Source organism: Scophthalmus maximus, chromosome 15 (genome assembly GCF_022379125.1).
Source record: "Scophthalmus maximus strain ysfricsl-2021 chromosome 15, ASM2237912v1, whole genome shotgun sequence".
In the NCBI taxonomy this organism is placed as follows: Eukaryota; Metazoa; Chordata; class Actinopteri; order Pleuronectiformes; family Scophthalmidae; genus Scophthalmus; species Scophthalmus maximus.
The window spans coordinates 10,771,536-10,794,875 of record NC_061529.1 but is presented as its reverse complement, the minus strand read 5'-3'; the positions used below and the strand labels follow the sequence as shown (position 1 = coordinate 10,794,875).

Here is a 23,340-nt window from a genome sequence, read left to right as displayed (position 1 = left end):
CCATTTTCTTTCCTCCCTTTTCATGCCTGTGACATGAGAAATGTGTAATTAGACCGGTTCCCCGTTCCCACACTGAACAACTCTCTGGTTATTCTCTGAGCTCCATCTCTGGGCATCTATTATCTGGTTGTGTTGTTGATGTCAGAGCGGAGCAGATACATTCATGTTGTGAGAAAAAGTTGCCATGGTCTTTTGGCAAAGCTCAAATCTCTGGGAACTAAATGTGGAGGACTTGGCCCAAAGGGTCTGAGAGAAAAATCTGTGAGACAGCGGTGGAAGAAGCACACAAACCTTCTTCTAATACATAGAATCAACAATAAAACCTTCAGTGAGAAATTTCCCATCGAAATAGGGGCTGATTAAATTTCTGCATATTCACTTATTGATTAATCACTGTGGGTCTGGGTAGGTTGGCTTCTTCAGATATTCTCCTGTCACAACTTATTGCATTCATTAATAAAATCAAAGTTTTTACAGATATTTGGCTACTTTACAAGTCTAAAGGTCCACCCAGATTTAGTAGCTCGATAAATCAGTACTTTGAAACCGACCAGCAGCTATGAAGCACTAAGGAAAGATTTGACACACAAACTAGTGATGGATTTATGAATAGATGCAACTGAAAATAGAAAGACGGAGAAACAGACAGAAAGAGGAGGGGAAAGTTGGACAGTGAACCGCTAGTGTGTTTCCTCACCGATCTCTATGGAGGCTTTCCCCCGCAGCAGCAGTTTCAGACACTCGCTGTTGTCCGTCAGGCAGCAGTAGTGCAGCGCTGCGCTGCCTTTGGTCGTCTGCTTATCCAAATTCAAACTGTCAGAGGACACAAACACAGACGGAAAAAGTTTCAATCCGAACACTAGAGGCATTAAATTAAGTCTCACTCTCTTCTATACTGCCCCTATGACACACCGGAAATTTAATAATCTCCAACAAAAGACAAAAGAAAAATCCAAATAAGAGTTGTCCAGAGTGTTATATTTGCAGTTGTGCAATATGTTAAAATATTTGTACACCGTTTTTCTTAAGGTTATATTTTAGGTATGAATCAGAAAACAGCTCTACAAAAGAAAGAATATCATTGACAGAATGAAAGGCAAATAAAAATATTACTATTTTTATAACTATCTTCAGTCTAAAGAAAGAGTGGGGGAAGAGGAGAAATAGACAAACAGGTCTGATATTTGAATACAAATCACAAATATTAAGAGGAATCCTTCCTCCTGTTTCCATGGTGGAATTTTCAATGTTTTTCTGCACAGCAAACAAAACCTGTTCCATCATATTTCATCCTGTCAGTAAAAAAACAACTGAAGCAATGCACTAATGCATGCCTGCCCCCTGCTGTGTTCTTGCTTTGCTTACCTGTTCTGAGTGAGGAAGTCAACAATGTGAAGAGATGTTCTATCCACCAGTCTTACTGCGAGATGAAGGGCTGTCTCCCCTTGTTCCTGAGATGAGATAAAAAATTAGCATAAAATGATGATGAAGTGTTTGTCATTGAAGACAGTCGAGTGCAATAATAGACGCAACAGATTATTATGACTGAAAAGTAAAACTGCTGGGATACATTTTCAAAAGGTCAAGTGTGCGGTGTACTGACGTGTCCGTTGTTCAGAGGTATGGGCTCCATGAGGTCGACTCCCTCGGCATACACCTGGATGAGGGAGAAAATGTCTCGGGCCTTCACGGCGTCACACAGCGTGTGGAGGCGCGACGTTGCGTCAGGACACTTCTTCCTGGCAAAGCGCTTCTCTGTGTATTTGGCCGTGATGAAGTCTTTCCTCGCCTGCCTAGTGGAGGACATAAGGTATGTGTCATGTAAGTATCACACGCAAGATACACGACTGTATCACGTACGCATGATTGTGCAGTAAAGTCTGGGAACGCACCAATCAAAAGCCAAGAATTAGGTTTTTATCATGAACTGATTACATTTCGATGATTTATGAATCTAACAATGTGTTTGAACTCCTCAGGAAAATGTTTACTGATTTTATAAATCAAGTGACAAGTGGAGTCATTTTTGGTCATAGATGTGTAAATATTCTTAAATTTGCTAATTATATTATCACATATTATCGATTCTTATTTTGTAAGCCATAAAAACATCCGCAACACAAATGACCACAATAAAGCTAATCCCAAAATATATGAGAATTCTACTACATGTAAAACTGCACACAAACTCTGACATGGTTTAAAACATACATGGTGGCACAAAAAGAGTCAAATATAATTATCTGCATTAAATGATATATTACATCAACATACACCTGTAATCTTTTACTGTTATCTATGGCAGATTTTTTCCGCTACCTCTTGGCCTCTAGTCTATTTGGATTTTTGTTAATCCAAATTAGACTGTTGTGTGTGTGCGTGCATATCTTTTAAACCACAATAGCATATTTCTGCAATGCATACAACATCTGAAATTCTTCCTACAAAATGAAAAAATGAGCCGCTGTCCTGTAAAGTGTAACGTGTCAGACAGGTGCAGAAAACAAACACAGCCACAGCAAAATGTTCCTCTATTATGTCTGCAACACTTTGTTAGAGATGTGACACATGGACGTGATGCGAACAGCTGTGCACAGAATGACCAGCATTAAATCTGCAAATTTGTAGAAAAAAAATAATTAAATAAAAAATGATTATACCAAAAATATGATGAACAAAATCATGATGATAGGTCAGTACACTTACTACAAATATTTACTGTGCTTTAACCCTGAACAGGCCTTTTTCCTGTGGGTCTATTATTGATCATATACACGTCATCACTGATAAAAAAAAAAGTTGGGTAAAATGTGTCATGTTAGATCCTGATCACATTGCTGGTATCATACGGTTTAAAAAAAAGAAAAAAAGAATTGGTACCTAGTCAGTCAGGTGTCTCCAGTAGTCGACTGAGTGTTATGCGAGAAGGCTGGAAAAGAGGGGGATGAGGGGCACAGGGACCAGAGGAGGAGATGGGGAGAGTAAAGTGTGAAAGAGGGAGTCATAGGGGTGACTTACATGTCACTGGCTGGGTTGGGTTTCACCACATTTTCAGTGCTTAAACAAGCCTCCATGATTTCATTAAAGCCTGCATTCCCCACATTCTTGGCCAGCTGTGGAACACACACACACACACACACACACACACACACACACACACACACACACACACACACACACACACACACACACACACACACACACACACACACACACACACACACACACACACACACACACACACACACACACACACACACACACACACACACACACACGAATTAAAACTAGTTATATGCCATTTTCTACACCACATCCATTAATTTGTAAGCTCGACTCACACCTCTATCAGGATGCAGCACAGACTCTTTACTGTGTATGTGGAGCAATATAAACTGCACAACACCCATCTGATTGCGGTCAACATGACTGGCGTCTTAACACCAAGTAATCATGACTGTAAGCATTTGATGCCGCAGGCAGTAAATCTCTTTACCAAACAGTGATTAGAAAAGCCAAACAACATCTCAGCTATTCTGGGTGAGGACACTTCCAGTGGTCTCAGAAAGAAGGAGACTGAGGCCAAGGAGGATGCTATTCACCTTCCATCTCCACAATATCACCTCCTGTCCCGAGTTAGTATGTGTCTTACATCTTATTATTCATTGGCTGTTCTAAATTTACCCTCTGTTTCATAACTCTACCCCTTTCTAATCTAACCCTGCCTAAAGAAATCTCAAAAGTGATTTACCAAGAGCTCTGAGGTGCTGAGTACATCGAGAGTCAGTGACTGGATCCTGGAGTAGTGGACGCCCAGCTCCCTGTGGATCCCCGAACATTCAATACATGTGAGGATGCCCAGGTTGGTGGACAGCCACGTCGGGTCTGAGACAGAAAGTGGAGAGAACAGGAGGTGAAAAACAAACGAGGGAAAAGAGTGACACAATGTTCTTAGGCAAAGGGAATTTAGGCAAAAGGTAATTTCTGCAGTATGTGAGTCATCTGTGATGTGTCCTTGTGCAAAGCTGTGGGCTCCGGAAAATGTAATATCTGCCCGAAGGACATTTTACTTGCTCTTGGCACAAAACATCAGAGGAAAGTGACAAAGCCAAACTGTAATCAAGTCCAGATACACATTGTATGTCTGGGTATATGTGTGTGTCATATACAGTTTGTTTAACAGTCTATATTTCTGCATGTTTTATGGAACTGCAGAGGTTTCAGCATTTTCTAAATCAGAGACTTAGGACGGCCATACCAGTGGTTTAGCATGCTTTAGCTCATAACTATGCATATAAACCACTGATGACACGTTCCCAATGCGTAGCACACATTTTTAAGGAGGGTTTCATACCTTCCAGGCAGCAAACATTTTGGTTTATCTGTTTCAGTCTTGATCTTTGCTTCAAGTAATCAATTGGAATGCACACATAATTGGCTTTAAAAAGTTAGGACAAGGGCGGAGGGCTTTCCCATAATTTTACAGAACTGAGAATATCAAGAGATGGCTGAGAGGAGAGATGGTGTTAGCGTAACAGGGCACATAAAGGGGGCATCTTTGGCACAATGATGATGATGGCAGACTTGAGGTAAGACAGTGAGTGAAGAAAATGGTAACTAAATCCTGCCTGGAAGGTATATCATCAACCTAACTTTAAAATCATCCATAGGTCATAAAATTGATTTGGATTCTTTGCTGTCAGTCGTTAATAAAGCAAGGGTTTTCCCATCTCTGCCACTCACTGGGCGCTCCGCAGTCGCAGCACACGTCATTTCCCGTCATCCTCTTCACCTCTCCGAGGATTGCCTTGGTCAGCTCCTGCACAATGTTGTTCTCACCAAAATGCTGGTCCCCTTTAAAGGCCTGATTCAACGCCTCCTCCTTACTGTTCTGCAGTACCGAGATCCAGCTGGAGAAGGAAAGAGGTGAGACGGGGCGACAGAGTAGGGGCGTACAGGCGATTTTTAAAAATGACCATGATGAAAGAGAAGGACTAAAAGAAGGGTGGGATAAGTGAGACTGGAGTAGAAGGCAGTTAAAAGGCAGGAGGTGCTGGATGAAGACAAGGCCACGCGGCTGAACCGGTGTGCGGTAGGAAGTTTGTGGAAAGTGGTGGAGGTGGTAAACAGGATGCACTTAGGCACCAGCCTGTACACACACATGCACACACGCGCAGACACACACACACACACACAAAGAAGGAAGGAAGGAACAGGCCCTTACATCTGACAGTCCTGGTCGTCCTCGGCCTGAAAGTGATACGTTCTGTCGTCTAAAACAAACAAAAAAAGAAAGAAATGAGAGAACAGAAGAAAGAAGTGGTAAGGGAAAGAGAGGGAGGGAATTAATCACAGAGGAATCAAGATGAACGAAAAGATCTGCGCCAAATTCTTCCAGAGGGCATTGAACTATCCCACTGACAGGTCGGACTGTCAATTTACATTTAAAACGTAGTTTCTCTAGTAGCTTATTTTTCACCTTTCCATCTTAAATACTTTTATTTTTAAAGGGTCATTAGCTGCATCTCACACAGTCTAACCGGATTTGTTAATTTATATTTGGATCTGTTCTCTCATCTGCATTCTAAACAGAAGTCCAATGAAGACTTGCTGCTGCCTGGAAGAATGGAGCTAATGAAGCTTTTGAGTATATCCACAAAAAAAGTGATAAATGCTGTGTCAAAAAAGAAAGAGGGGGACCTATAAAATGAGAAGGAAGATGGATCATGTACATAAGAGATAAAAAAAGTGGGATGAACTTACGTGATATGAGGTCAAAGCTCCTCTTCTCTTCAGGATTGTGTTTCACCTGGCAGGTGAGCAGGTTGAGCTTAGCTGGTGGCCGGTTAGCCTGCCGTAGACAAATGGATGACGCACAGAGAGGAAGGGAAGGTGAAAAACAACTACATAAATGAGTGAGTGTGTTGTGTTTGAGCGTATCTGACTGCTGCTGGAGCCAAATGAAACATTTGATAAGCTGCTCTGTGTGAGATGAACTATGTTGGCGAGTGGGCCAGAGTTAAATCTTTCGTATGGGAACAAACTGAGTTAAGTGAGACTCTCCGATGAGGCAGCGATGTGAGGAGAATATTAACTTGTGAACTCGGCCTGTGATCTCTGCCACTCGCCGTTTATGTATTCATGCCATGCGAGGGGAGAGAGGGAGAGGGCCTGCAGCCAGGACACTGAAGCTGATGTGGGTGCAGTGAAAAAGAGTTAATGAAGCCTGTGTATGTGAGATTTAATCCGATAAACCATATCGATCATGTCCTGTGCTCAGCTGTGTTCTTAGAGAGAAAAGGGTGATGTTGTTCGCTCACTGTGCCGTGTGAGATGGTGAGGTATCCGTTCTTCGCCGTGCACTTTCTCTTCTGCCAAACCTTCCTCAACCTGCAACAAACACACACACAAGGCAATGTTCAGTATGTCACATATACAGCGGCACAGTGCAATCTTTAATTCACAGAGCAGACACATTTCATAAAATATTTAAAATGATCACATTACATGCATTAGTTATGATTCACAGCCTGAACAGTGTATTCATACATGTATAATTAAAACACTGAAGCACTGATTCTCCTTCTAAAGTTCAATTGATGTATTTAAGGTAAAACGGGCATTTTTCACTATTTTGTGACACTTACAGACTAAATGATTAATTAATCAATCAATAGAGAAATTAATCTGCAGGTTATTCAATAATGAAAATAATTAACTAATAAACTAAAAGTCTATTCCTAAATTGATCAAGACCTTCCTTTATTGTATGACGAATATTTCTTTTAATGCAATGGTTCTCAACCACCAGAATAATCAGGATTGTGAGGTGAGCAGTGCAACAAATATAAATATATACATATATCTTTTTTCTTTCTCCACAACCATCTGGCGAGCCCCAGAAATGATATTGCAACCCCCATGGGGGCCGGGACTCCCAGGTTGAGAACCACTTTCTTAATGTATTCATCACCCACTTAAAGCTTGTCACAATAAAACACAGACATTTTTTCAAAATACTCACCCGTCACTTTTCTTGTAGAGGTAACCACTGCGCTCTGTGCCATGCTCCTTGTTGCCCTGAGGCTGGTGCAGGCTGTAGGTGGTGCTCTGCCGCACCTGTGAATCCTGGGAAAACAAACACAAAGATTATCCAAATCAGAGCTGTTACACAAATAAAGAAACAAGACAAAAAGCAGTTGCTGTATGCCAGATTCGCAAATCCACATGCAAGCACATGGGAGCCAGTGGAGTGTTAAATGGCTGATTTTTGCTCTGCTTCTCGTGCTCCTCTGAGGATTTCAAGGCGAGTACGATAAACAATAGGATGATTGCTGCTGCGAGCCTGAATGATTTTGTACACAAGGAAATATAGCTCTAATCCCTCTGAAATAAGGGATCTACGGCAGCAGGCGGCCAAACGCTGCCATTAGCATTTTAGTTTTAATTTGCAAATCTGAAAACACATTTCACAATTTCGATCATAAGCCCTCAAAATTTTAAGAGATTTTACCTTAAATAAATCTATTTACTGTATATGTATTAATCTTTTTGATATACATGTCTGACTGCAATGAAACAACAGCGACCTCCAAAAAAGACCAAACAGAGGTCAGGATTTTTAGTGATGTCATTTCCTGTCTGGAAACAACAAGAAACAGAGAGGACGGCGTCTGAAGGCCGGCACTGGCAGGGCTTTAATGATTCTGTTGGTGCATGCTGGTATCAGCAGACACACACACAAAGCCAACGGGATAATCTTGGAGGAGCAGGACTGTTGCTCCAGCTCAGGCATTTCCCACTGACAAGACATTGAAACTCAACAGCACAACTTAAGATAACAAAAGCACAGAAACATGGCTGTGTCAAATTTTAACAAAAACACATAAATCATCTGCTATTGTAAAAGGAAAATACAACTATAACTGCAATGGCACCAAAATGAGAACAAGATTCAAACAACCACAAGAAATCCACTTACTCTCCTAGACTTGTTTCACAAAAGACGGAGGCAGCGGAGGAGAGAATAAAAACAATCTTCAGGTGAGACCACGAGCTGCTGCTGCAGCATATTTAAAAGTTCATTAAACACAGGGCTGGGGTCAGTTAAAAACTATATTTTTAATTAATTAAAAGAGCAAAAATAGCAATGAATGTATGAAACAAATAAAACATTTGGAATTCTTTGCCTCTTGAGTTGCTTATAATGCGCACTGGACCCCAAACCCTGAGTGAGTCCTACATTAGCAACAACAGTGTTACATTTAAAATGGTGAGAGAGTTTTTGATGCCAGTCATCAATGAAAGAAGCTGATTAATAACTGGACTCAAGGTTCATATATATAGTTAATCTCATTTTAAAAGCAGTCTTATAGGAATTACTATTGATCAATAATATTTGACCGGCATATTCTTTGACAATGAAAGGTCCAGGAGGACCCTCAGTACTGTGTGTGTTTGTGTGTGTGTGTGTGTGTGTTACCTCTTTCTGCTCCACCTGTAGCGATGACTTGAGGACGTCTCGTAGCTGAGTCAGCTGCTTCCTCTCCTCGTCCTGTACCTGCTTTATCTGTCGTACGGGGACAGAAAGAATTCAAATGGAGAAATTCATAGAGGGAGACAAATGTGAGAAAAAAAAGAAAAGCAACTATGGCTGCTGTGGTTCTCACTGTGTGCAGATCTGTGGCAAGTTTCTCGATGGAAGGCTTTAGGTTGTCCACAGCTTTCAGACCATCCTGAAAGAAACTGAACGAGAAGCACATCATGTCTCCTCTCCCTAATTTAAGATTTTTCAAGTGCTAAAATATATTCTAAACCACCACAGTTAAAATGGGAAAGACATTTGTATCTCACTTGCACTGTGCATGGAAGTACTTGATTAGATTCTGCAGCAGGTCCACCCCTTTCTTGATCTTGATCTCATTGACTTTGAGGAGATACTGTAAACACATTGAATACAGATGCAGTCAGACAGTGTCGGGCCAGGTTTGCTCAAGAGGAAAAGGAACTCGGGCTTCATCTCAAACATGCATTCATGTCACATCTCCACACTTTAAAATAAAATCCTACGTGTTTCAAGTGAAGCTTCATTAAAGTTGGACATTCGAATGGTACAGACAACACAAACACAGCAAAATTCAAGATATTATTCTATAGTCGCTAGATCAAACGTGCAAATTCTTTTTGTTTTTAATAGAAAGATAATTTAAATATATACACTGTGTGACATCATATTTCAAAGTGTTATGCTGCTTTTTTTTTCATTACCCATTTAGATGAAAAATAAACAAACCAAAACAGATTATTAACAATCGTTTGATTAACTAACCTCACACATCTGCAACTGAAAGAATCTCCTCTCCTTCTCCATCTCTTCAGCAATTTCTGCCCCACTGATTTCTGTCCTGATCATCCCATGCTGCCTCGCGTGCTCCTTCTTCTCCTTCTCTATCTTGGTGCTGGCGAGAGGCGACAGCGCAGGAGTAAAAAGACAGCACATCCATGACAGCGCCACAAAATGCACACAATGTATGGTTATTGTGTAAAATCAGCTCCTATTGTTGTCTGGTAAATAAAGAGAAGGGTGTTGCTGGGAGAGCTGACTGTCAGAGGCATCGATGGTTTCACACATTCACTTGTTGTAGGTTGCCTGATTCTAGTGAAATCTTTCACATGCTGCAACAGTCAGTACTCGGGGCTGATGTTTCACAAAGACCATTAACTCTGCATACAGTATCTCTCGTAGGAAATCAGGAAAACAAGTCACAGAAAAGGTGGGGAGGCACCAGTCCATGCAAAAAGGGCATTCTTTTTTTCATATGCTGCCTTACTGACAGCATATCTCCTGCAAAAAGGATGCAGCAGTCTGCTCTCTGCCATAGAGACGGGAAGTGTCGTGTCGGTGACTGCGAGGTGTTTAAAGGAGCTGTACAGCCTGGTTCATGTGCATCTACACTTCACTCACTGATGTTCAACTGTGAAAGAGACATTTTTAACTTAAAACATCAAAGAGGGAAGATCAGAGTGGGACGACCGTGTGAGTCAGCTCCAAAAATATGCTGCTACGATTCAAAATGACCACCTCCTCTTAAAAGAAATATTTCAACCTTTTTGGGAAATAAACTTCATCCCTTTCATGCAAGGCACTGGATTTGTCCATTGCATGCCTGGTTACCTCATGGGGACATTAAAGCTCCAGGAAGTTACAACTCTTGGCCACAAGTATAATCCCTCGTAAAAAACAACATTTTTAGTTTTTCTACTCTACAGCCTCCTTAAGTATTAAACAAAGGACTCTATTTACTTTGATTTGACACCTCGTCTTTGTCTGTGTATCAAATCAAAGTCTCCACATTGAGCAGCAGTTTTATGACTCCGCTGAGCTGCAGTTTTTATATTATCATCATTATGTAAGGCGGGCTACAAGAAAGAAAAAAAAATTGGCATTTTGTCAGAGGTTATATAGGTAGCATATGAATGCTACACTTAACTTGAGGTTTGTTTGCTTAATAGTGCCACGAGCAAATAGAAAACCTTTTGAGTCTTGTTCGGAAAAGTTGACTGTTTTCAGACATGCACAGAAGTACAGACATTTTCCCGAAATTCACAGCAAGTGAGATGTTTTTTTTTGAAAACCCGAAATGCACAACATAAAGGACACTAACAAAAATTTCTGACAGCTTTCAGATTTGGTCCTGATCTTAGCATTTAGCCTTAGCGAACATGCTGGATTGGATTTTACCAAGAGGACACTGCTGGCCTTTGTCAGCACATGGATCTTAAGCCCTGACAGCATTACAGCATCATCAGGGCTGTAGCTAATAGGGACACATGTTGGCCAGGCTGACTGGCTGCCAGCCAAACTGGCTGGCTGCGGCTGAGGCCGAGAATCCATTCACTTTAAGTCCTCTCACTTCAGGAAGTGTTTCACCAAAAAGATACTTGATTTTTCTATATTCAGCAGCATTTAAATTTAGGAGAATTCCTCTTATTTTAGGCGTTAAATTAAACATCAAGCACTCCTTCCTGAGTTGACGACATTCAAAGTGAGATGGTCTCCAATCTGGAGACTGAAATCAGAAGTCAAACTTGTGTTTGGGAGGCACGCAAACCAAAAGTAGGGGGAAAAAAATCAGAAATCAATACGGTGTTAAAAACCAAATAATTGAATCTCTCTGTGGCTGTGACATGAAAATAGACTGTTGTTGTGACAGCAGACAGCAGAGAGATAAGAGACGGATTTTGGTGAGTTTTCCAATCAGGCAAACAACTGGACTCTATTGATTGCTTCAGTTTGCCATCAATAGAGTCAAATCACAAGAATACGATGGGGCAGAGAGGAACAGTCATATAGCATCCGGCTGAATTCTCAATGTCAGTACAAAGTCTGTACTGTCGGATCAAAACGGTTTGGAGATGAGATGCATTACCCTTTCAGTAAAGAATGTCCTTTGCAGCTTGTAAAATATATGATAGTGCTATAAAAAATAAAGAGTCATGTGTTCTTTGCATGCACAATCACAACGGTGTGTGGAGGGGGAGAGGTGACATTGAGGGCCGGTTATTCACATTATCAGGGATGTGTTGACAGATAACAACAGGAGGAGGTTAGACAGGGAGAGTTAGTTGAGACAAGTCAGACACAGACATGACACAAACAGCACATTTCAATTGAAGTTTGAACACAAATGTATCCAATTCACTAAAAACATCAAATGTCTGGTTGTACATTAACATGACAGAGCTGTTGATTAGACACAGTGTGTTGAGTTTCTTACACTTTTGTTTCGTAGTCCTTCCAGGCTTTGTCGAAGGGCTTTTTTAGATCCTGTGAAAAACAACACAAATTAGTTTACATTTTAACAATGGTAAGGAAAGTAATGCTGAAGTGATTGTGAATCAATTTCTTTATCAACAGAAAAAAAATACTCAACATCATTTTTTTAAAAGAATACTTTGCCTTGTCAACTTGTTCAGAAGATCAAGAATGAACTTGAACAACTTTTAAGATTAAGCAGTTAACAAATCCTTCAGGAAGTTAAAAGAAAACCAAAAGGCTGTGGTTAAACATCACTGGTTTCAAAGCAAGAATTTATTTCAAAGGTTGCACACACACATTCACAAAGATGTCACCATCATGACAACCATGAGTGAGTGTGTGTGTGTGTGTGTGTGTGTGTGTGTGTGTGTGTGTGTGTGTGTGTGTGTGTGTGTGTGTGTGTGTGTGTGTGTGTGTGTGTTAGCAGGTGTGTGCCTTATCGCAGTATAAATCAGTAAGCTGAATCATCCTCCCCACAGTCGCAGAGCAGCCCATAGCTGTCTCAGCAGGGAACTGGGTGAGGTTACGTGGAGGGTTTTGGGAAAGCAGAAGCTTGGTATGATTGTTTCTGACACCTATGCGGTTCCTCTGGTCGTAGATGACAGGCAACGCTGATTTCCCATTGTCATGGGTGTGCTTGATTAAACAACATCCCTACTGCTGCGGTGCTGATTAAACAGTGATTAGGACAAACAAAAGAAGACATTACTGGGTGCAACTAGCTGTGTGAAGACAAAGAACAATTCAGCAACATTAATTGTTGCTTACTAACAGAGCGAAGGTGCCTAGAATAGGCTCAATAACTTGCAACTTTAACAAACAATCAAGAAAATGATGTTGCATTTAACTCCACTACTCCTTTTTGAAATTTAATCCCCCACAACTGCTGGAACATGGCAGAGAACTCCGATCGTGAACATTTTAGCACTAAATGGTGAAGCAGCACTCATCTCATTTAGCTTACTGTGCATTTCTGTCCAATAAATGTGAAAAGCACATATTTCTGTTCAGCCGAGCAAACCGCTTACGGCTACAGAGCCGCTGTTAGAGCTGCAGAAAGGACTGTGATCCAACTGTTGACCTCCACTTCAAGAGCAGAGGAGTGGCAGGCTCAACCTGTCAGCTCACAGGATCACGGTCTGGTTCGCTGGGCCAAGTCAAGGAGCACTCAACCAGCTCCAGTGGGAAGAAACCACCAGAGGAGAGTCAGCACAAAAGACTGTAACAATAATACCCCAAAAAAGCTGACAACTAAAGTAAAAAATGAACGAGGGCACAACAAAGGAGGAAGCCGCTTAAAGAGAAGGCTGCCGGTCAAAAGAGAGTCAGAGACAAAAGAGAGGGTGAATGGAAGGAAATGTCAGAGCCAGAGAGAGGAGAATAATGGGAACAATGGCTAAAAATACCAGACACAGGCATTGCTGGACTGGGAAGGGCAGAGCAGAATAGGCCAAAGCACGGGGCAAAACAATCCCCGAGAGAGAAGAAAGCTCTTAGCGCCCTGTCTGGCGGAATCTACAGGACTCAGGAGGAATGTCACACCATTGACAACAACCTCCATTCGCAAAACTTATCACCTCTTTCTATCTACTACCACACATGTCCAGGAATTGCAGTTCTCCAACCTTTTCCCATTGCTGTACTTTTGTAGATGTAACCAGGTAGTTTGCAGGATATTGTGAGGCTTTCCTGATGGTTGGTTTTGTTCTATTGTGATGCAGAAAAAAACAAGCAGCAGTCACACCCATTTCAGTCCCAATGCCCCATAGCTCTCAGATCAGGTTAATAAGTAATCTGATCTAAGACTATTCCAGCTTCAATGAATCCGATGATAATTTTCTTGACCTATTTCAGATTGATTGTTTTGTTCACATAACAGTCCAGAACACAAAAAAAACTGAAACAAGGTGGAAGCCAATAATGTTTGTCGTTTATTTTTTTATTGAAAAACAACTGGAACAACTAATAAATCATCAAAATTGTTGCAAGTGACTTTGTCAATTATGTCAATTAACCTAACATTTCATCTCTGAGCCCATAATTAAGCTGGCACTCCTTTGGTAGAAAGTAGTGAGCAGCCAGAATATACAGTTTTTATGTCGCATTGTGTACTGTCCTTTTTCTGTTTTTACTGTCCAACTGCAAGGGTAAGTGGGTGAACTAATCCTTTAATCTATTACTACTTCCGTTTGTGAAGTCTTGGATTTACAATCAACGGATGATGCTGATGTTTCAGTCGATACCAGAGGATGTAGTTTTCAGACCAACTGAGAGAAACCCTGCACGATCTGTGATCTGCTCTTATCTAAAATCTCAAACAGTGATCATGCATGAGTGGTTCTGGGAGTTCACGAGCCACTGAACCACAAAGAGGTGGAACACAGCTGGACCAACGTCACTCGGTCCAGAAGCATTAGAGCACGGAAGGCCTCCCCCTCCTCACACTCTTTACTTACATCAACACAGTAGATTCTACAACAACCATCCAGACACTGTGAATGAACAGTGATAAGCTGATCTGACTCATGGTGGGTTGGAAACGCAGACTGGTCAATAAGCAGTGGATGAGAAGGTCCGCTGCGGGCATGACATCATGCTGGCGTCCGCTTTCAAAGTCCGCTGTTAGCAGAACGTCTCGTGGACTCAGCACTTCCCTTTTTCCCCCGACTGCGAGTGTTTATCTTCAGCAATAACACTGGTGGGTCTTCCAGGGACCCCACCCAGCTGTTTTTTGCTGCTAGCATAGTGACTGAGCTGCATCCTGAACAAAGACTAAAGTATGTCTCTCACAAACAAAATAATGTGTTTAAAAGTAATTCCCTAAACACTGTTCCTGCATTATTGTGTGCTTTACTTCATCAACACTGCATAAATATGGAAAATAAAAGGTCAGAAATGGTGGTAACTTAAAAGTGACCCCGTCGATTTCTTTTTACACAAGGATTCCCAATCATACTATGTGGTGAGATGGAGGTAGATGAGGTGGAAAATTTGGGGTTTTTAAGCTGAGTAACAGCGTTGACGGTAGAAGCCCTCTAATCGCAGAGCCATTAGCGGCTGCCCCCCTCGGGGTTAGTCCATCGCACTCATTGCCGGAGACATAACCGGCAGAATATTTACAAGTTTGAAGGGAACAATGGCCAATAGAAAAGACATTATGTCCTGCGGTAAATCAAATGAAAGGACTGGTGGCAATTGGAGCTGCCACACAGATGCAATAATTGCACAGCTTTTTTTAAAGATACCACACCCTTTTTATCCACGCTGAGAGAAAACAGGGGATGATATTTTTAGGGTTAAGTCATACATTCTCCTTCAAATAGATATTCCTTTTTTACTGGCTATTTTATCACGTCCTTGAAAGTATTTTCCTGACTCAGTGTCACTGCTCCAGCTTCTATGGAGAGAAATTTGCATTCATTTTCCATTTATTTTCAAAATACTCACATTTGTATGAGGAATTTTGACAGCCTTTGAGCCACATATTCACGTTGTGTTTAAGTCTTGGTGGAAATCTGGACATCCGACTTTTCAACACATTCATGTGGAATTTCAAAAGCATACAAGTAGTTTTACATGAAATACTCCAGTGTCATGTGACAACTTTAAATTAACTGTGCTGTTTTCATCCCATCGTGCATGTAGACGCTGTACACCTATTATGACCCCTTTAGACATAAGAAGAATGATTTTAGACATAAATATTTTTTTAAGCATTTCAAAAAAGGAATCTAATAATGGTGGGTCTGGTTAAGTAAAAATAGACGCAGAACATTGACAATTTTTCTTCAAGATAAATAGTATTTCTATGTTAAATTGTTTTACAGCTGTTTAAATTGGGTGGTGGATTGGAAAATGCATTAATCAGCTCAATAAATTACTCACAAATCATCATACACATTTGATGAACTTTGTTTTTATTTGTGGATAATGAAACATGCATCTGTCTCCAGTGCTGAGACTAATTTCTCTCCATAGACTTTTGGATCTTTTAAATACATCTCTGACATACAAATCACACCATCACTTCATCATAGTCTCCTTCCTCCTCTCCCTGCAGTCTAAACAGCCCTTTCGTGCAGGTCTGGACTTCTTCCTGCTCCCCCCCCCTTTAGCAGGTACTTCCCCCGGGAGAGGACAGGAGTGATGGAGCAGGATAATGATAGAGGAGGAGGAAAATAATGAAGGGCAAGGGAGGTACGAGGGAAAGGCCTTGGGCTGCGGAGGTGAGCAACAGGTTGGGTATAGCGGCTAACGAAGACAGGAAATAATCTAATTAACGTCCTTACTTTCATTTCCCTGACACTGACACACTAACTTCAGAGGTTCATGGACATTACAAGAGTGGTGACATTTTGCGAATGTGCAAATGTGTGTGTTCGTCCTGAGTTACAAGATAGCCAGCAGCTCATTAGCCCCAAGTCAATGGGGTAATGAGAATCATCCGAGGGCTAATGAACAATAAGTGGGTAAGTATTACAGATGTGACTGGCTGCAGAGTGAGGGGTTGGGCGATGGGTACAGACTGACAGATGTGGCGAAACGAAAGTGGGTCAAGAGAGAGAGAGAGAGAGAGAGAGAGAGAGACAAGACAAAGACAGGAAATCGAAGAGAAAAGCCAACAGAGGCTGAAAAGAAAATATTGTATTTCAGAGATGCACAGAAGAGCAACAGACGAGAAAGGACAACTGGGGACAAACAGTTCGGAGGTCGAGACAAAGCCAAGTGGCCAAGGGTCACAGGGACTACTGACCCTTCTATGGCAACCAGCTTCATTAGAGAGCTGGGTTAATCGCATCATAACTCAGTGAAAACCGCAGCCAATCATGTGCCGTGGGAGTGAAAGGTCACAGACCGCCTCAGACTGTAATGAGTCCTGATTGTATTACAGAGCAGCAGAGACTGTTGATGAGAGTCTGTCTGGGTTCAGGCAAGTTGGTCGACACACATGATCGCTCAACTGACTGACTAATGTGTTGCATTACTATATACTGTTGTCTGTGTCTCCACCAAAATGTGTCCACACCTCTGATGATAAATATCATCATCAATCAAATTTAATCTCTGGTCTTATTTGTAATTTTTACCTTTTTCTAAGTCCAATTTCACCAAAATTAGCTTATTTCATCATGTTGAGACAAAGTTCCTGTATGTCCAGACAATATTTAAAAATGTTGCTTCTTTTGATAAAAGAGAAAAGATTTTATATATGAAACATGTTTCTATTTGTCAAAGTAAGGTGAAATATTGGTTGAGATTGGAATAAGAACCAAAATGTTATAATGCCTCAGCACTAGAATCATAATGTGTTTAACAATATCAAATCTGATTTTGAAAAAAACAAAAGGTTAAGAAGTACTCGTCAGCCACAATCACCTCGGAGCTTCCACTGGCTGAATTTTACATATGTTTTCCTAAAGGTCACTGATGATTCAGCACGAGGTCTGACTTTATGTAAGAACACTTCCAGTTGTAGAGTAAAAGGAGAGCAGGATGGGTTTTTTTCTTACCCCTTTGACTCCCTTCAGATCTCCTTTCAGCAGGCTGTCCAGAGGGAAGGTGATGATGTTGTTCATGTTTTGGAACTGGAGGAGAGCAAAGACAGAGACAGAAAAGAGTTGATAGGTTGCAGCAGAGGATTAAATCAGGGGCAACGTTGCTGAAAGTGTGTGTCTGTGTCTTTTCTTCTCTTTTTATTGTCAGTTAATGATGGCGATAAAAGGCTGAATGAAATAAATGTAGGTACATATAATGAAATGATGTCAGCAATTACCCATTACTAAAGCAATGGGAAGTAAAAGTTTGTGATGCTTTGCTTCAAGTTAAATTTTTGCACCCTCAGCACCATTTGCATATTTTTAACCACTAAGAAATCTAATTTTCAGATCATTAAGGACAAATATATAAGAACATCGATTAAACAAGGTTAGGGTTAGGTGGTGACTGGTTTATGAGGTTATGTAACAACAGTTCCTATGCTGGCAAGTTTACATACATTCATCAATTTAACTGATCATATGAGCAAATATTTCATATATTTCATGTTAGAGAATATGAGAATATTGCGCTGCAGTCGTCCAAACATCTAGTTAACAGTAAAAGATGATATAAGACGATAACTAGCGCTGCATCAAGTAGTTCAAATGAGTAAACACAAGTAGTTTTTGTTTTTAATTGTTTCATTTACTTAGTTGTGCAAATGACGCTACATTTGAATTTTGGTGTTGGCACTTCAAACTCGTCAAATAGGCAAAAGTAAAAACACAGCTAAAGCAAGCTTTCATGTCCAGCGGGCATTGTGGATGCAGCACAAGCTGCTCTAAGTTTAATAGTCGGGCTTTGATATGTTTCTATGCAAATGTGTGAATGATGAATGATTGTTGCTGCCTTGTATATGAATTTTAACTGGTGGAGCGTCGTAACGGTGCAGCTCCACAACTAAGATTATATCTTTTTCACATCCTGATCAGGTGGAGGCTCACATTTCCTAAATATAAGGTGCTGAGATGGTCTCAGTGAGAGTCAAACAGTGTCCATAGGGAGCGACAGACCTCACATCATGGTGTCAGATTTTTCTCATAAAGACTTAGTCTCGATACAAAAGCTGGATCTAAAACCTGAATTAGATCCAGCAGATATTTTGTGTTTTAGCAGCTCCAGCTGTTTCAGTGGAAACCTAGAGTCGCCTCCTGAGGGCTACTTGTTATGTGCTCAGTGTTTCTGTTAGAGAACATACACAGCGACTCAAGGGGATTTAGACAATTAGAGACAGGATGGAAATCTTTCTTTGTCCCGCAGGATTTTATTTCTCCCTACTCTATCGACTCCTCTGACCCATACATGCACACACTTACACACACACACACACACACACACACACAAAGTACACTCACCAGGTTTTTGAAAAGCGCAGTGAGCTCCTTGGTGAAGACGGAGAACTTGAGGAAGGCTGAACCGAGATCAGGATCATCTCTGTACACACAGTTTTCGCCAAACTTCTCCAGGGCCTGAGTGTACTGCTCCTCATTCTCCACATGGGCTGGAAAAAATATACACACACATGGATCAGCTTTGACAGGTAGCAAATGGGAACCAAGGTCTTTCGCTCTCTGATCAATACACGTGAAAAATCAATTAATGTGTATTAATAATGAATGGAAGCCTTTTAAGCAAACAAAGATCCACTTTTTTGGGGGCTGATCAATCTTTCCAACACAGTTCAGGGTTTTCCCCTGGCAACTAGTTAGTGGAGGTGGTTAGCAAAATGTTGTGCTGCATTTCCTGCAGGGGACAATGGAGTTACTCTTTATTAATACTAATTTTGTGTAAAAGCATTTTCTGACAGTATACATTTTTTCTTTCAGGCGTCCAGGCTAGGCGAGTTTATTTACATCACACGTTTTAGACACAAGGTAATTTAAAAGTGCTTTAAAGAGGCAGTTTCACAGTATAAACATCCTGTCGTTTCTCACTTGAGTGTAGGAGCTAAGAAGGAAGGGCACCAAGTGTAGAGGTAATAACCTTTTTATATTTAACTTAAGCTTTGAAGGCCATGATTGTGAAATATGTACCTCTATTAGCTGTGATTAAAAACATATTTCCACCTCTCCACCGTCATCTTCTCTAAACAAGAAACACTATGTTAAAAGAACAAAAAAGAGAGCGTGAGGAAACATTTAGTCAAAGAGGAACAGGAAGAACTAAACATAGGCCAAGTCTAGGCCCCAGTTGGGGGGAAACCCATAAACTAACCGCGACCGAAGTCCCCCAGCGAGTCTAAAGTCGGACTAATCTACTACGAGGTTAGGCCTAGATGATTCCACTTAATACACTTCACGCCAGACTAGGCAGCTGATAGCAGCTAATGCCATTGGGACGGTGGTGGAGCGAGGGCCAGAGCACGGGGGACTGTTGCTATGACGACACTCACCAAGACGGAGACAAAAATGGTAAGGGAGGGAAATGAGGGAGGGACCAATACACAGAGGAGCGGTGTGTAAAAAATGTCAGGATGTACACAAAAAAGACTTCTGCGGCCAAATAATGAGTCAGCTCTTCATCTGTCACACACACACACACACACACACACACACACACACACACACACACACACACACACACACACACACACACACACACACACACACACACACACACACACACACACACACACACACACACACACACACACACACACACACACACACACACACACACACACACACACACACACACACACACACACACACACACACACACACACACACACAGAGGCCAGACTCTGGTTCACAGCTGTAGCAGGTTTACAAATGAAGCTTGGATAAGCTCATGTCTCAGCAGCTGAGGTATCCATCATGTTATTAAAAGGGGAAAGCCGACGGCGACTGAGTCACTACCTGCAGACCTCCTCACATCAGACAAATCTAATTTAAGCCTTAAAACATCAACTGAAGCAGTAGGTGAGCTGGATGATAAGGCTCCTGTGAAACTCTGTGCACAAGAGCAACAGACAAAGTAAGAGGGTTGAACAGCCTCTGGTATTAAGTGCCTTAATAAACAGACGTTGTTTTTCTCTCACCACTATTAGATTAACTTTTTTAAACAAAGTAATTTTATTCTATTCAATAAAATAAGGAAAATAACCATAATCAAGTTCCCAGAGTCCAAGGTGGTGCCAGCAAATTGCTTGTTTTGCTTGACCAAAGTCCAAAAATATGATATCCTCAATTATATTAAACCAAACCATCACATTTGAGAATCTGGAGCCAGCGAGTGTATTTAATTTCAGTCAACAAACTGTTCTATCATTTTTTTTCAGCAAAGGCATACAGGACAAACACAAAACAATCCCTTTTGTCATTAAATACTCCATCAAAAATACAGTTCAAACAAAATTCAAGCGACTAAAATAAAATGTAAATCTATTTTGAGAGTACTTTTCTGGCTTAACTTAGGCTCTGAAAAAAAGGGACCCGGCCGTTTGCTGACCCAATAACTATTCAACTAATGTGGGCAGATAATGAATCAACACTTAGCTGCACTGTCTAAACAGTTTCTGGCTCAAAGCAGTGAGATGTGTCATAAGAGATCAGCTTCAACTATTGTCAAGTGTCGGACACCGACCCTCACCACACGACCACAGTCTACTGTTTACACATCACAGCTCCGACTGTTCGGTTGTGGCTCTGCTCGGCTCGGAGCCAACAGGGCGGCGGCCTGCTGTTGATTTTTGAAGTGGCACATTAGAGCCCGGAACTCGGCTTTTCAGGACTGACAAACAGCGCAAACAACCCCCTGAGCTGCTTAGTGAATACACACAAATTTGTTGTAACATGACAAAAATACACGTGCAGCCTTCAACCGCAAAGGGCCGCATGGCACACTGAGCTAGGTTAAAGGTAACATGGCAGAGAAAGGAACCAATAGTGAGTCACAAAGACAACTGAGGTCTTTTTATCTGCTAAGCAGGTTTTGTCCTGGGATTGACCTGCAGACCTCTTTAGTTTGTAGCCATCTTAAAGCAAAGCCATTTCTAGTTGTGATGGCTGGTCATAAGTACAATTAAAAAAGCTAAGATTTGAGGAAAATCTTAAAGAATAAGGATACACTTGTGTAGGAAAAACATGTTTTCATCGCTTTCTTTGCACTTGTTTATCTTACGACCCCTGTATTACCACTATTATCATTGTCACGAAATATCTCTGCAGCCTTATAAGAAACTGAGGAAGGATGATCGGACATACTGCGTGCTAAATAAGAATTACATGTTCAGTACTATTAGTGAGATTAACATACAGGCTGCATGTTACTGAAAAATATCAGAATGAAAAACATTGTTTTCAGAAACATAAGTAATGGGGCAGTGAGTGGTGGTATATCTTTGTGTTTGTGAGAAAGAAAGAGATAAGGATTCCTGTTGCTTGACCTCTTGAAACAATGACATTGTTTTTACAACCAACACAAATGACCTGCTAATACCCATGTTGTGAACAATTCTTTACAGTAGGATTTATCTCTCTCGCTCGCTCGCTCGCACGCACGCACGCACGGCCTTAATGTACAGCTTCCAGCCCTCCACTGAGGATTATGAAACATCCCAAAGGCTTGTTTTGCAACTTCTTCCATACGCGCGCGCACACACACATACACAGTCTAATCACCAGGTAGCAGGCTGGCTTCTGCTTCCTCTCTCCGTCTCTCCCACACTCATTCCCTCGCACTGGGCTACATCAGTTCTGGTCGGCTGACACTCCGACACTCACCAACACATTTTGCAGTCGACCTCATATTAATTTCATATCTGTCTGCAAACTCTGTGAAACAACGATGGACTCCATGTCTTAACAAATAAGGCCACTGGCACACAGTGAAGAAAGTGTTTGCACAGGGTTGCAGTAGATGAGAAGACCGATACAACTGGAGCCAGTTGCCTTAGCATAAAGACTGGAAACAGGAGAAAATAGTTAGCCTGGGCCTGTCCAGAGCTTAAAATTATCTTCCAGCATTTCGAAACCTCACCAGCACATTTACACTTGTGTACACATTAAAGCAAATGTCGAACACAAATTTAAAATACTAACTCGTATAAACAGGTGGCTCTGTTTCATTTCTTTTGACATTTTGTTCCTCCTTTATTTCATTGTCCCCTTGGGCTTTTGTTTCCTCAGACATCTATCCAGTTTAATAAAATTAGCACTTGTGGTCATTTTCTAGGTTACCCGGCAGCTTCGAGAGAAATGTGAGCTGGAGGACACGGTCAACCCAGAAATCATCAATCATCGAGCGTTTTCCTGAAGCAATGAGAGCCGAGTGCTGCATTAATCACGAACTCCATCCAGCCATCCTGACCACCAATAGGTACAGTAGCTGGAACATCGACGCACACTCGCCTGCCTTAGAGCCGTCATCTGTTCGGCAGCTTTGGCAGGTCTGTCCTCGCAGCTCTGCTTGATCAGCTGCAGCTTCTTCAAGGGGTTGAGATGCTGCTGTTGGTTTATTCATCAAAACCCTCGAGCTGACAACCTGACAGGTTTCTGCAGCTACTCAGGGCTCTCTCGCTCCTCTATAAGCTTTCCCTGTACATTTCTCACCAATTTCTCTTTCACCTCCCTTTTGCTTTCCTTCTTCCTGGTATAGACTGTATGTAAAGAAGTCAAACTTTCATAGTTTACCCATGCTCTCAGGTTTTCCCTATGAATGTAATCAAATTTATTTTTCCTTGCCATTGTAACCAAACCTCCAGCATCTCCCTCACTGCTTTTATCCTCTCCTCCTATTCTTCTTCCTTTTTCATTTCCTCATATCCAAAAATATCCCTGCAGGGTTTGGGGAATGACAGCCAGTGATACCAAAAGAGTATTCTCTGAGCATTGAGGCAGTCAGCGTCGGGGCTTCCCGTTGTGTGCCTCATTATTCAGGCTTCATCCCAGCATCCTCTCTGAAAAACATGAAGAAAACTCTTCAAGCTTTCTCACGTTTTCTCAGAAGGCAGAGATTGGCTTTAAATAATGCAGCATGATTGA

At 41.4% G+C, this 23,340-nt stretch overlaps 1 protein-coding gene across 2 annotated transcripts in view; it reads right to left on the bottom strand.

Moving 5' to 3' along the window:
- The window catches only part of asap2a (ArfGAP with SH3 domain, ankyrin repeat and PH domain 2a), a 50,665-nt gene that overhangs the window by 7,875 nt on the left and 19,450 nt on the right, over positions 1 to 23,340 (bottom strand). For both annotated transcript variants that reach the window (XM_047337796.1, XM_035610958.2), the window contains exons 4-20: positions 18,712 to 18,857; positions 17,329 to 17,403; positions 11,778 to 11,827; positions 9,329 to 9,458; positions 8,854 to 8,939; positions 8,670 to 8,745; positions 8,483 to 8,569; positions 7,025 to 7,128; positions 6,321 to 6,390; positions 5,764 to 5,851; positions 5,225 to 5,273; positions 4,744 to 4,910; positions 3,752 to 3,885; positions 3,019 to 3,113; positions 1,604 to 1,793; positions 1,366 to 1,451; positions 698 to 813 (exon numbers count right to left, since the gene is read on the bottom strand). In XM_047337796.1, the coding sequence (XP_047193752.1) occupies positions 698 to 813; positions 1,366 to 1,451; positions 1,604 to 1,793; positions 3,019 to 3,113; positions 3,752 to 3,885; positions 4,744 to 4,910; positions 5,225 to 5,273; positions 5,764 to 5,851; positions 6,321 to 6,390; positions 7,025 to 7,128; positions 8,483 to 8,569; positions 8,670 to 8,745; positions 8,854 to 8,939; positions 9,329 to 9,458; positions 11,778 to 11,827; positions 17,329 to 17,403; positions 18,712 to 18,857 (1,749 nt within the window). The remainder of the gene's footprint in view (positions 1 to 697; positions 814 to 1,365; positions 1,452 to 1,603; positions 1,794 to 3,018; positions 3,114 to 3,751; positions 3,886 to 4,743; positions 4,911 to 5,224; positions 5,274 to 5,763; positions 5,852 to 6,320; positions 6,391 to 7,024; positions 7,129 to 8,482; positions 8,570 to 8,669; positions 8,746 to 8,853; positions 8,940 to 9,328; positions 9,459 to 11,777; positions 11,828 to 17,328; positions 17,404 to 18,711; positions 18,858 to 23,340) is intronic.